Below are 13,623 nucleotides of genomic sequence, written 5' to 3' on the forward strand. Positions count from 1 at the left end.
TGAAAACAAAATTAGACAATATAGAACAGATTCATCAAAAATGTGACTTACTATCTGAATCTTTGAAAATATAGCATAAACTATCGCCTTATTTCATATCCATGCTCTCCATTTGTCTGATTTGTGGCTGATTTCTAGGTACAGCAGTTGAAGTGACATAATGCATCTACAGTAGAGATCCCTGCAGCATCTCTACAGCATGGCCCACTTCCCTCAAATGACCTAGGATAAAAACACTCGCTGCTGTTGCCAGGGGAGGGGCCTGCTCTACTTCAGGCCAGAAGCTGATTCTAAGGACATACAGTTGAGAGTGATCGGATGGGGGAGGGGCAGTAAGCAGCTATATGGTGGTTGTACATGAAAAGAGAGAGAGAAAGGGGGAGCAACAACAGTGACCAAGTAATCCCCACCTCCACCCTGCACAACTACCATCCCATGTCATCAGCACTGGTTATTTCAACCAGTGTCATCATTCTAACACTTTGCAACAACAGGGAAAGAAAAAGCTATTCTTCAGAAGTAGAACATCTTGTAAAACCTTATCTTTTATACTACTGTTGTGTTATAAGAGATAAATCTGAATGATGAATAGGCTTTCTTTCTGGCAAACAGAGGCGTTCCTGTACGGTTTGCTTAATGTTCCTCCCACATCTCAGAAATGTCCTAAGGACAGCTTTTCATGTCAGAAAGTGCTTCTACATTACATCATTTAGCTCATAACTACTGCATTTAAATACATGAGAAGCATCAAGTGGTAACAATTTAGTAGTCTTTCTTACAACTTTCATTTTTATGCTTAGCGAAAAAACACCAGTCAGTTTCGTTTCATGAGCAAAAGCAAATATAAGGAAAGTGAAACTAACATTCCCATCACCTTAGATTGCAGTCGAGGCCTATCTAAAACAAGATACATAATATATAATCATTTTCTTTCAAAGAGATTAAAGCAAATATTTTGATTTCAGGATATACCACCATGTTCTTAAAAAAGAACAAATTATCAGAGTGTGAGTAATGCGAGACGTTATTCTAAAGCGTCAGAATTATCTCTACACAGTGTGCTTACAGCATGTAAGACGGCTTGAACATCCAGTGTGTGCTTGACATACCAGGTTACTGAACATTACTATTCAGCAGTATGAATGCTCACATTGTTACCGTCGTGCCTCTTGATGTGAATGACCTTTTAGTTTCCAACTGACAGACATATATCAAAGTCTATGTAGCTTTCAACCAAATTTAATCGCTGCCCTCCAGATGAAACATGTGAGGACTAATAAAAGCATTAGCTACAGGGTAGATGGTCTTTCCTTCTTGGAATTCTTTTGTGCGTCGTACTTTTCTAAATGTTTCCATACACCAAGTTTTAGTGTGAAAACTGCACACTCTTATGCATGAGACCCCTGATCACCAAAAAATAAATTTTGTGGAAAAATTTGGCGTGCAGCTTGGTGATTCAAAGTGGGTCAAAAAAGAAAAAAATAAATTATATATATATGTATATATATATACATATATACATCTCAGTCCAGAAATGTGCAGTCCTTGGCATAGCCAAGATACTGTGCAGGACCCTCAAGCTCCCAGGCCTCTGGTAGAGGACCCGAGCTCCGAGGATAAGAACCACCCGCGGTGGGTGAGAAGGGAATTCTTTTATATAAAAGAAAGACTTATGATATAAAGAATAAGTTCTTGCAGAATACATTTATTACTCATTATTTATCTGAATATTTTTCAGATGTTTCAGTTAATTCTTGGAATTGGGGTTTACAGCTGATAAAAAATGTTTCTGTAAAAATAGGAATATTGCATAAGACTAATAAAAACAATGTCTTTCACAAAAGGGTTATATTATGGCCAACACAATCATGGGGAAGAATGCTGACTTGGCAGATATCCAGAAGACAGTGCCAAGTCTTCTGTCCTCCACGTTGAAGGCAAGCCACATCACCAGATAAATTGGTGGATCACAGAATTTCATATCAATGGCATGTTGAGGAAGAGGAAAAAGTGAGGTGGTAGAAAAAAAAAGATACAAAACCAACTGGATTAACGGCAGCCTTGAGAAGTTTGCGAAGCAAGGGCCACAAGAGTTTGAGGGAGAATCACAAGACAAAGACAGTGGCTCAAGAGACACAGAGCAATCAAAGCTAGGATTTAAAAGCTTTGTTCTTGTAAAAAAATTCTCACTTTCCCTATTTGACTCGCTGGACAGTTTGCTGTCCTGCTGTCAGTGAACGTCACCAGATTTTAGCTTTCAGTTGAACCAAGACCTATCTATTTCCACAATTGGAATGAACTCTCACACGTATCTGTAGAAAGATTTTCACAGGAAACAAACTCTGGATTTGCATAATTCCCATTTTGAAAATCCCTTTATTGAAGACCCAATTTTCAAAATGAAAAGAAATGAATGTTTGTACATTATTAAAAACTGTGTGCAATAATACCCAAGTGTTTTTTTTATTGAACTTCTGAAATGAATCACTTTTGCACTGAAATTCTCATCAATTGTGAAGCACCTGTAAACTTAGTTACCGTAAATGGACGTCCTTACTTAGAAAAAAAATCTTCATGTCTGCTTTTATTTTATATATGTTTTAAGAATATATGTTGTACAAACATACTTAGTCATTTTAAACAAATATCCATCAATTTCAATAAATATAAGGGGTAAGTATGATTGATGTCTTATCTGTTCTATGCCGTCACTGAATGAATTTATCCCCGACACATTTGCCGCTCACTGAACCAGGAAAGGCCTGGCAGAGTTATTGTACCACAATGGGGCATTCCTGGTTAGATAAAGGAAAATCAAAACAAAAAAAAACAAAACAAAAACAAAACCCAGAGTAAAGAGACTCACGCTGTAGACAGCGACTCCAGGCTGTGTGGAGAAGAGCCGTTCGTCCAGTGAAGACTGAACACGAGGAATTCTGGGGAGTGTGCGTTAAAGAAAATTCAAGAAATCTGAGAACTGAAACATGTGTTCCATTAGAAAAAATTTGGACAGCTTTGCAGATAAAAGCCAAAAAAAACACTGTTAACTGTACATGCAGCAAACTGAACCACATGGGTGGAATTTAACTAGTCTATAAAGTGATGCACAGGAGATCTAAGGACTTCAGATAAGTTCAGCTTTTATCAAACAGTGACAGAACTCTGCAAAAAAAAAGAGAATTTGATTTGACTGCATTTGCTTCAACCTTTAGAGGAATTCACAGTGAAGGCCTTTCCCTAAACCCCAGTGGCTTGCGTAGTTAATGTGATGGATCCCCAGAGCACCCCACCCAAAATGCCCAATCTCCCAGAGTACACTATGTACCTTCATCATTTTTTGAAAGAGTTAAAAGGAAAATCTGACATGGATTTCTGGGCTACTTCACACTGGGTGACTGCCAAAGCAGAGGATTAGACAACACAGGAAGAGCACAATCTGTATGCATTCTCCTCTCCCACTGCTTGTAGAATAATAATGATTGCTTATTGATTCCTCAACCACTCATCAAAAAACACACATCTATAATGCTTTTGGCTTTATTAAGGCCCAAGGAACTTTCTTTACAGCTTCTGGAACATGTAATAACGAGACTCTAAGGGGAGACATCAAATGTTAGGACGGACGGACAAAAGAGGGGAATGTGTAATATTCAAACAGCAGAGGGAAGCCCTCCGATTAGTAACCTGCTCAGGCAGCCGTCTGTGACAGGCCGCCTCACACACCACTGATCACATGGTTTAAGGGAAACAGAACGTCTGGCTCTCTTCCTTTCACCCAAAACACGCCTCCTTCTGCTCCAAGCTCCCTTTCTTCACTCCCCTCCTGCCTGGAGGGGCCCGTCATCTTTGCTGGACCCCTGCCAGCACCCCTACCCACAGCCCAGCGATACAACAGGGATGGAGGAAGATAAAGAAAGTGAAGAATCAGTCTTAGAAAAAAAAAAACATTGCCGGTTCAAAACGCGGAGGCACAGCAGGAAACAAGATCTTTTTCCACTGCTGGGGAAAATTTTGAAAAACAATACGTGCCCCTGCTGCCTCCACTTTACACATGCATATAGACACACGGATATTTGTAGCAATTAGCGGCTGACGTTCTCCATCATACGACAGTTTAGGTGGGAGGAAGCACAACATGTTGTGTAAAGACACAATATTCTCCCTGAACTGAACTCTAGAGGGGGAAATATAATCCTGAAAGCCTGATTCCTTAATGATTCATACAGCCTGCATCATCCAAGAAATGCAGCACTGCAAGTAATGAAAAATGACTATTTATGACTCAGTTAGAAAAATAAGTCATGATAAAGGAAACACTGTCAAACATTGCAGTTTCAGCACCCTCAACATGTGGGTTTTATTTGTATTTGACAGCGTAAACATATGACAGAGCTTTAAACTACTGTCTGAAAAATCAATCAATAAAAAGTTTCTTAACTGTTCCATTAATAAAAAATGTAAATCAGAAAAGGAATAACATGAACAATCGGCTTTATTAGGGAAGGGCATTTATTGTATGGTTTATCATTTATCATGATACATTTCTTATAATAATTGTGATTTAACATCATGATAATTTCAATTAATGATTTTAAGCCCCTTTCTCTCCCCCCCAAAAAAACCTATCTGCAGCAATGTTTGTTTTGCTGTTTTCTCAAGAGTTTTTTTTAAATATTTTTATTGAGAGCATCCCTAAATTATTACAGTAACTGCAATTACTATGTGTAGATAGTGATACAAATCACTCTTCTTTATGTGACTGGTGCCCTAAAGCAGCACAGTACAGTATTAATATTTGTGGAGCTGGGATTGCTGTCCCATGCGGTCACAGTCATTGTCACAATAGTACCAGAAGATATCACGATAGAACCATGTCTAAGTCTCCCATTCTTAAGCACTATACTACCACTGGTTGGCAGCAAAAGCTGTGACAACTGGCCATAAACCGTAGAGCTGAAGGTGAACCCAGGTTAAACCTGTCCTGAACAGGTGCACCTCCACCTGCGAACCAGGCGCTGACACAGGCAGGAAAAGCAGATGCAAAAACTATCAGAGGAGGTGAAGAAATCCAGGAGAAAAAAAAAACAAAAAAATAAAAACAGGACTTTCTTCCAGTAGCAGCCAAATGGCTGGAAGCCAGCATGCAGATTTCTATTTTCTCCGAAGGAAAAACCACCTGCAGTCATGCAAAATGCAACACGTTTTCATACACTGAGCTCTAAATCTCCAACATATGACATTCTGGGGAAATTGTATTCTGCAGAAGAGTATCTAAGAAGAAAGAGGCAGATTTTACTAAAAAAAAATAGTTGTTTTTTTTTGCACCCATTCAGAGAACTGCACAGCTTTCTCATCTGTAGCAGAGTTCTTTCATTAAAAACAACTCTGGATTCCTATTTCCTACAGTTTCAGAACAAACAGACCAAAACTAAGATAAAATCCCCCTTCACCACCACAGAACGAAGACTTTTTGCCATCAGTATAAATATTTATTGTGCAATATGTGCAATTATGGGCTCTTGAAGGATAAAGCGGTATCATAACACAAGATCAAATGTCTTGCGGTGAAACATCATCTCAATCAGGCCCTTCTTGAGGCTGGCCGAGTAACCAGAAAGATGCAGATGCTTCATAGATAAATGCAGCACATGTAAGTCAAAACCAATCTGAATGAGAGATAAATAACTGGGTTTGAGTCTGTTTAGGTTCTGCAGGGAGTAAAAAGACAAGCATAATGTTAAAATGCTCTAGTGCTGCTAAAACAATCTGCAACTGATCAAAATTACAAAAAAGATTACTGACTGACATTTTGAGACATGGATGTCAAAAATAAATTAACTTTTGTGGTTATAAGGTATTGAGGAAACAATACCTCATCACCTTTCAGAGCATTAAAACTCACATTAAGAATTGCCTTACTGGTACACTGACTGGCCAAAAGGAAAACAAAACTATATTTAGTTACGATGCATCCCAGAGATTTTTAATCCAAATAGAACCAAGTCTTATAGGTAGTTGTACTTTGGCTTTTGAACAGGCACATGGAAATGTGTTTTTTTCCCCACAACTTTCAGATAGGAGAGCCCTGCAGCTGCTGCTAGAGGCCAACGGTGACTCAATCAAATTTAGCCGGACACCTGCACACATGGTCTGGTTTGTCTCTTAATTGGTTACCAGCAGGTCAGATTTAATGAACTACTAGCAGGACTTGATTACATTCCAAAAAGACATAAAAAAAAATAAGAAGAAGTTTATGCTTCCATCGATAGCATAAATGTAGCAAAACTTCACAATAAAAGCCTTATCCAAGTGCAAAAATCTTAGAAATTTAAATAGCTTGAGGCCAATGAAAACCAGCCAGAATATGTTTGTGAGAAAGTGGTAAAAATTACTACCACTTACAACTGTTACTAATTGTAATACTGATGTTATTGAAGAACCTTAATAATTTGTTATTCACAATAAACATGATAAAAATAAAACTTTCACACTGTTACATAAGCATTAGGAAGACATGTTAAATTTTACAAGTGTTATTGTTCTGTTTGAAATTAACATGAAATTGTTTTCATGTTAAGACACAGAAGTGAAACATAATTCTAAAATGTTGACTGTGGTAAATATAAGTTGGAAAAAGCTCTTTGCTCCAAATCAGGGTGCCTGTGCAACTTCAAAATGTCTTAAAATCATTATGTAAAAATAAGGCCTTAAAATGTCTTAGATTAATCTTAAAAATCAGTTGGCCTTCAATCACAGGTCTTAAATTTTGTCTTGACAAGGCTATTTAATCTAGTACATTCTATCTTTTTTTCTCGCGTGATTTTTTTTTCAGGCAAAATTTGAGTCACAGGAAGACATATTCATTGTATCCTGTCACTCAAGACAGTTGAGGCTACCAGTAACTCACTGCTAACATACCCTTGCTAACTAGTTTTTTTTCATCTATCATGGGTAACTGCCAATTCATCACCAGTAGGCTGGGCGACGTTTGTACATTTCTGTAAGAACATAGGCCTTATATTCCATTCATAATGGATCTTGGAAAATATTTTAAAAGTCTTTTGAATTTGTGAAACCTGCAGAAACTCTGAAAGTGCTACATTAGGTTTTTCTTTTCTTTAAAAGCTATGCTTTTGTGTAGAAAAATTGTGAAAGTCAACTGACCATCAGGGAATAATATTTTAATGCTTCGTGAGAGCCCAAAGTGGTGAGATAATTATTAACATAATTAGTTTCACTTTTAGTTTCAAGCTTGCAGCATCATGAGGTGAGTGAATATTCAAAACTGCAGGCAAAATATCGAAGCATTGTTGTGATACTTGAGGAACAACTACACACGTGTATACATCGTGTATAGGCAAAAAAATAAATAAAAAGATCCAGTGGCTGCCTGGTGTGTCTTGGGAAAAAGTTATGTCAACTGCATAATAAGGTGATGCTTGAGAATTACAATGTCATTATGTCTTTCTATGCCACTGAACAAAAAGTGAATATGAAGTATTGTGACGAATGTAGGGCTGAAAGGATTCCTCGAATGATTCGAGTACCTCGAATACGGTTTTGGAGCGAACCGTAAGAAAGAAAGAAAGAAAGAGAAAGAGAGAGAAGGAAATCTGATTCCTCGAATAATCGTAAAAATATTCTATAGAGTACTCGATTACTAAGATATTCTTTTACAACAGCCCTAGATGAATGTATAAAACATTCTGCAACCGAGGGCTTCGAGTGATGAAACTCAAAGTTTTACTATCTGTGACTCCAAAGATCCCATAATCATGCTAACAAATAGCCTGAGGATAACTTTTACATAGTTTACACACCAAATTTGAGGGTTGACAAACTAATGTGCATTCATTTTTCCTTTTAAAAATCATAAAGTAGCTTCAACCACTCCTCCATGTCCCCTTGCCTCACAGTGACACATAAGCCTTGGTTAGGAGAGTAAAGCTGCTGTAGCTCATGCTTCATCATTAGCTTACTGTAAAGCCACTTAAGTGCTGAGTATGTGGGAGAGGGAGAAAGGCAAAGAGATGAGGAAATATAGCCTTACAGACAGCAGGGGTGTGATCAGGAGGATGATACTGCGTGATAAACTGTAATCTGCCATTGCTGAATAAATAAATAATTTAGGGGTGTAAAGTTAACAGCCTAGTAACTAAATAAATCATACATGGGGACCAGGAAAATAAAGCAAAAAAGGTTCAGAGTAAGAGGTGAGATATGTCTGCCAACTTGGCTTATCCATCCATACATCACATAAATTAAGGGGTGCTATCTACACTGTCATAACTTATCAACACATATGCAGCTTCTTATTTAGAGAGGGGGCTGAAAGAATTGTTACGTCTCATAACTATGGTCCAAGTATCGCACAAAACCTTTCGGAAAATAGAGTATTATGTTGAATGAGCAGATGTACCTGGAACTTCAAGTGCTGCAAGGAGCTTTAAGTGGAGGTACAGGAAGTGAGTGGAGACAGCCCAGATGGTGCAGATACAAACATTTCTTTTCCCTGCAGGCTCACTGGCCACTTACAGTAACACACACACACACACACACACACAGTGTGTATTTGTGTGAAGCAAAACTCACAAAGCTCTCACTGCCTGTCTGCTGTTGCTGAGACTGCTCTTTCACTACAGTATGAACAATGGATGGATGAACGGTGGCTCAACACAAGCAGACCAGATCTTAATGGTTCTAGATGGCTGCAACACAAACTATAAGCAATCTTTTAGAAAAGTTAGGGGAAAAGTTAAGCAGAAATTCAGTACAAAACAAATACATGCTTCCTCAAAGACTTATGAGAACTACAGTATATGAATTCAAACCATGATGAACTCAAGAAAGTCAAAAAACATTAAAAGGAAATGCAACAACAAATTAACAAATGGTTAGTACATCAGAAGAGGGCTGAATCAATTAATCATATTAATATGATTAATTGATTATCTAAATAATTGTCAACTAATTTAATAATCATTTAATTGTTAATTGATGTATTCAAGCTCGAAAAAAGACAATTTAATGAAAACAAGATATATTCAGAACAGCTATTAAGATAAAACTGTGCAAAAATATATACATTTAGCTGTGAATATGTTTTAGCCAAAACTTCTCAAGTGACATAGCTTTAGTTCCACTTGGTTCAGATTTACTAAAGGAATGCTGTGGTATTGAATTTTAAATGTTTATTTTCTTAATTTTAAAATAAGGAACTGAAACATTTGTTTATTTGCATCTTTTAATGTATTTTTAATATTGCATTAAAAATGGTTAAATGAAGATTCTGTAGAATATGCCATTTTTTATTCAAATAGTCACAATAATCAATTAATTGATAACTGACACAATCATACTTTCGTTTATTACATGAATGTTTGTTTATTTTGGTGGAGAAACAATAGGTAAAGCTTTGGTAATGGATTTAGCACTACATGGGAAAATACATTCCAACTTTTAATTGGATTATAAAAGAATAATAGTAATAAATAGCTAAGTGTTATTTCCCTGTGAGTATAAAACTGTTGACGATGTGGTATGTAAGAATTATTAGCTCATTGCTTTCTGAGGAAAAGTGAACTATACAACTACTGATGAGACAAGCAGGGCAAACACAAAAGAAGGAGCAACTTCCCTCTTTTGGGCAACAGTAACAGCAGCATGATGCGGAGGTTCGATTTCTTCTACTCTTCGGATAAAGTGACATCCTTTGTCCATAAAACCTGAATATCTCACTGAGTGACATACATGACCAAACTGGGAGAGCAAGAAGCTGGAGCCTCTAAGCTGGGCCAGGAAACGTCTGAAAAGAGATTTTTCAAAGATTTTATGGATGAAATGTGTGCGACTCTTGATGGATGGGCTTGCAGCTGGATCAGTCACAGGCACAGAACTCCACTTCAAGTCATATGCGAGCAAAGTGGAGGTGTGGTACAGTACTGCTGTGAGCTGGTATTATTAAAGATGAGCTAATTGGACCTTTTTTGGGTTGAAGATGGGCTCAGAATCAAATCCCAAACCTACTGCCAGTTTGTAGAAGCCACTTTCTTCACGCAGTTGGTTAGGAAGAAGTCTGCATCTTTCAAAAAGACAATGATTTTTATGCAGGATCAATGCTCCGTCACATGTATCCAAGTACTCCTCCACTAGCCAGTAAAACCATTACATATTAAAAAGGTATGACATGTCCACCTTCCTCACCGGGCCTGAATCCAATTGAGAACTGGTGAAAAAAACAACCCACCTCTCTGAACCATGTCTGGGAAACTGTCGTTGCTGCTGCTTAAAGAGTCAACTGTCAACAAATCAAGAAACTGGTCATTGGAATGCTAATTACTGTTAATGGAAAGATGGGTGGCTATACTGGTTAATGATTATTTTTAATGTCAAAAATGCTTATTTGAACATTTTGGAGTTGTTTATAGTTCTCATTTAAACAGATGAAAATATGAAAAGTCAGAGTGGAAAATGTGTTTTTCATTTAGTTGCATAATAATTCTGCACAATAGCGGCTCAATAATTGTGCACATAAAAACATTCTCGTATGAAAGCCAAAACCTCACTTTTACCTTCTTAAACATTTGTGTTTGAGATTTATTAACATTTTGGATTAACTGGGTGAATTGTAGCAGGTGATTACTAAAAATAATCCTCCAACATAAGACTTGCCTAATAGTTGTACACACAGTGTTATTATGGTGTATAAAGGAAGTTTATACTTCCTTTATAGTTTATTACACCCAAGTCAACGCTTTGTAAGCCACTTTCCTTCAAGCTTGTTGGAGGATGTTTCTACCAATTTTGCACATCTAAAACGGACATTTTTGGACGTCTTCTTCACTTGGATTGGGTGGAGACAATCAGTGAATAACAACCACTGATTCACGTGAATTTATTTCTTGAACATATTTCAACTTTGGTCCAAGCTCATAATTTTCACTACTTTGTTTTTTCTCTTCCCCTCTGTCACAATAAACCACGTTTAGTTCTATTCTTGATTTTCTTGAGGACCAGATTTAGGAAACACTCCTCTAGGCTACATCACTGCTTTAATAGTATAATTTTTTTTTCAGATTTTCATTTCAGGATCAGTATTCTTCTACACAGATTGAAAATTGTGGTGGTAATACAGCAATAAATAAACAAATTGATGGGGTGTGACTACATTAGCAAGGCACTGCACATCCTGTTCTGGTCAGCAGGGGTGTACAACAAATCTCTACTGACTATTCTTGACAGGAAAGGTTCAGAATGAAGACGTCAAGAGTTATTGTTCTATCACATTCACAAACCTGAATTTACTCAAGTTGTATATCTTTGTACTACAGGAAGAAATCTCCCTGATAAAAAGATGCACATTCAACAGAGAGACGCTCTCTTGCAGTGTCTTAAGAATATGGGAAAAGATTTCACAGTAGAACTAGGGAGATTCTAACCTAGCTGCCTTAATTTAAAAATCACAATCTAACCTTGTCTAACTTCTTTAAGGATATTTACTACAAAGCTTTCTGCAACAACAACAAAAAAATAATTATTCTAAATATTGTGTAAAAGAAAGAGCTGTCGGTATGCAGGTTGTCTTCATCAGCCCACTCCCTCCCTGGAAAGAACAGCCCTGCATGCTGGCTCATCTCAACTCAGCAGTTCATTTATAACAGCCCACAGTGAGTATGCTCATGAGAATATTTTGTTGTGCAGACTGCATACACCTGTCCCGAAATGCAGGAATACACCGCTGTACGAGCAACCAGCTGGTTATAAACACAGCAAAGCTGCACAACTGCAATGGTAGGATTACAGTTCACTGATTGTTACTGGAAAAGGTCCATTTGTGCAAACACCTGGTCTATGCTCCAACCATAAATATAAGGAACTTTGCAAACTTGCAAAGCAGAAAGTGACAAAAAGGCAGAAACCATTTTGAAGACAGATGAACCCACTGGACCACGAATGTAAAAACTGAGGAGATGCCAGAGGAAAAGACCAGGGGCAATTGGGGGGAAAAGCCTGCAGTTTTCTCAGCTGGGACAGCAGAGGGGTGAGGTAAACTATGGGGGGTTGGAAAAAAATGAGGGGGGGGCCTCGACAAGCTGGGTGACCTGGGCTTTTGTTGGCAGATGGTGGGAAGCACCACCTTGGCCTCTCACTTCGAATGCTAAGCAGCAGCGCTTTTGTCTGGCAGGCGCAGCAGCAGACGCATGCGCCGGGTGTTTCTCGGACAACCAGGAACAGGCAAGAGCTGTGTGTCCACACACACATGCCACGCAGCACTGCCGTGCCTCTGTAAATCTCCACGCATCTCAGGACTCCACAAACACACACATTCTCCAAGCAGCAATTCCCATATGCCAAGAGCCCCCCTGACCAGATGCAGAGCAGCACGCTCCCACACTCCTGACCTCAGAGCCCGAGGCGGAGCAAGAGGTCAGACGAGCAGCAACTCTCCGAGGGACACGTTCCTCGAAATGCAAAACTTTTATTTGGTCCAGTACTGAGACAAGGCTAATAACACAGAGAACACACACCTATAAAACTTCTCAGCAGAAATGTATTCATTTTAATAGCAATTATATTCATTTGCTGTTCATTCAATCACTTTTTATGATTTATGGTGTCATGCAGTATTACAACTCAAAACTAAGAACCAATCAATAGTATCAAATGCATAGCCTAAAACTACCACCTATACCAATTTCTAAATCTGCAATGCTGACAATGCTATAAATTTTTTTAATAATGTATTTACTGATTGTTTGGCTTTTGTCCATGACCCTTAAAAGTTGCATGTAGTCAAGTACAATTTAGGGGTGTCCCGATCTGATACCGATTTCAGAAATCAAATAGTTTAAATGACTTAAGATCATTATTTTAGGTAGGTACGGGCAAATGGATCAGGTGTTCTGATAGCTAATGTTGTTGACTATTGTTCTATGTTTGAATAATATCATCTGACCAAGCCTTCTCTAACAATCCACATTACAAAATAAGTAACAAAACTATATATGATTCGTGCTGATATCGTATCATTATTGGTAAGTGAACAAGTTGTATGGGGACATTCAAAGTACAAAAACCCCGCCGGGTCGGGCCAAACTGCCGAAATCAGTTCTCATTGCCGCAGTTGCACGATGAAAATTGCATAATTTTCTTCTCAGCCTCGTGTCGTCTGCCCCTTTCTGTCACAACCATTTTGGTGAATGTTTTTCCCCTCCTTTGCATGCGAAACTAACACGTGCCTGGTCAGGTTTTCGGGGGTGTGTTTGCTTATGTGGAAAACAGCACCAACAACTCAACTTCAAGAAGCCTTAGTTTCAGCCACAGAGCTGGATGGATAGTTTTAAGGAACAACTGTATTAGGCTGAGGAAGGACGTACTGATGGACCAAAACACTACATTTTAAGAACCTCCCTGGTTCTCGTCTGATGCTGTGGGAGTGAATGTCCCAACAATGTCTTCTTTTCTTTTTTTGGGCTTACAGTAAAATGGGAAATAAAATGAGATGGTGCAATTCATCAATTATTTCCTCCTCTGAAGGAACTTGTGAACTCGTAATGGTTGTTACTGTCAGTCTTGACTGATGTGTTGACTATACTCTTGTAAGTCTCAAATATGGAAAAACAC

General features: G+C 38.1%; 1 protein-coding gene across 7 annotated transcripts in view; it reads right to left on the reverse strand.

Moving 5' to 3' along the window:
* Window positions 1–13,623, reverse strand: part of eif4g3a (eukaryotic translation initiation factor 4 gamma, 3a) — a 56,623-nt gene that overhangs the window by 40,559 nt on the left and 2,441 nt on the right. For 6 of the 7 annotated variants that reach the window (XM_028002707.1, XM_028002705.1, XM_028002703.1 and 3 more), the window contains exon 2: window positions 2,867–2,936. The exons of the other annotated variant lie outside the window; for it this stretch is intronic. In XM_028002707.1, coding sequence (XP_027858508.1) covers window positions 2,867–2,936 — 70 coding nt within the window. The remainder of the gene's footprint in view (window positions 1–2,866; window positions 2,937–13,623) is intronic. 7 annotated transcript variants of the gene reach the window in all.

Source organism: Xiphophorus couchianus, chromosome 20 (genome assembly GCF_001444195.1).
Source record: "Xiphophorus couchianus chromosome 20, X_couchianus-1.0, whole genome shotgun sequence".
In the NCBI taxonomy this organism is placed as follows: domain Eukaryota; kingdom Metazoa; phylum Chordata; class Actinopteri; order Cyprinodontiformes; family Poeciliidae; genus Xiphophorus; species Xiphophorus couchianus.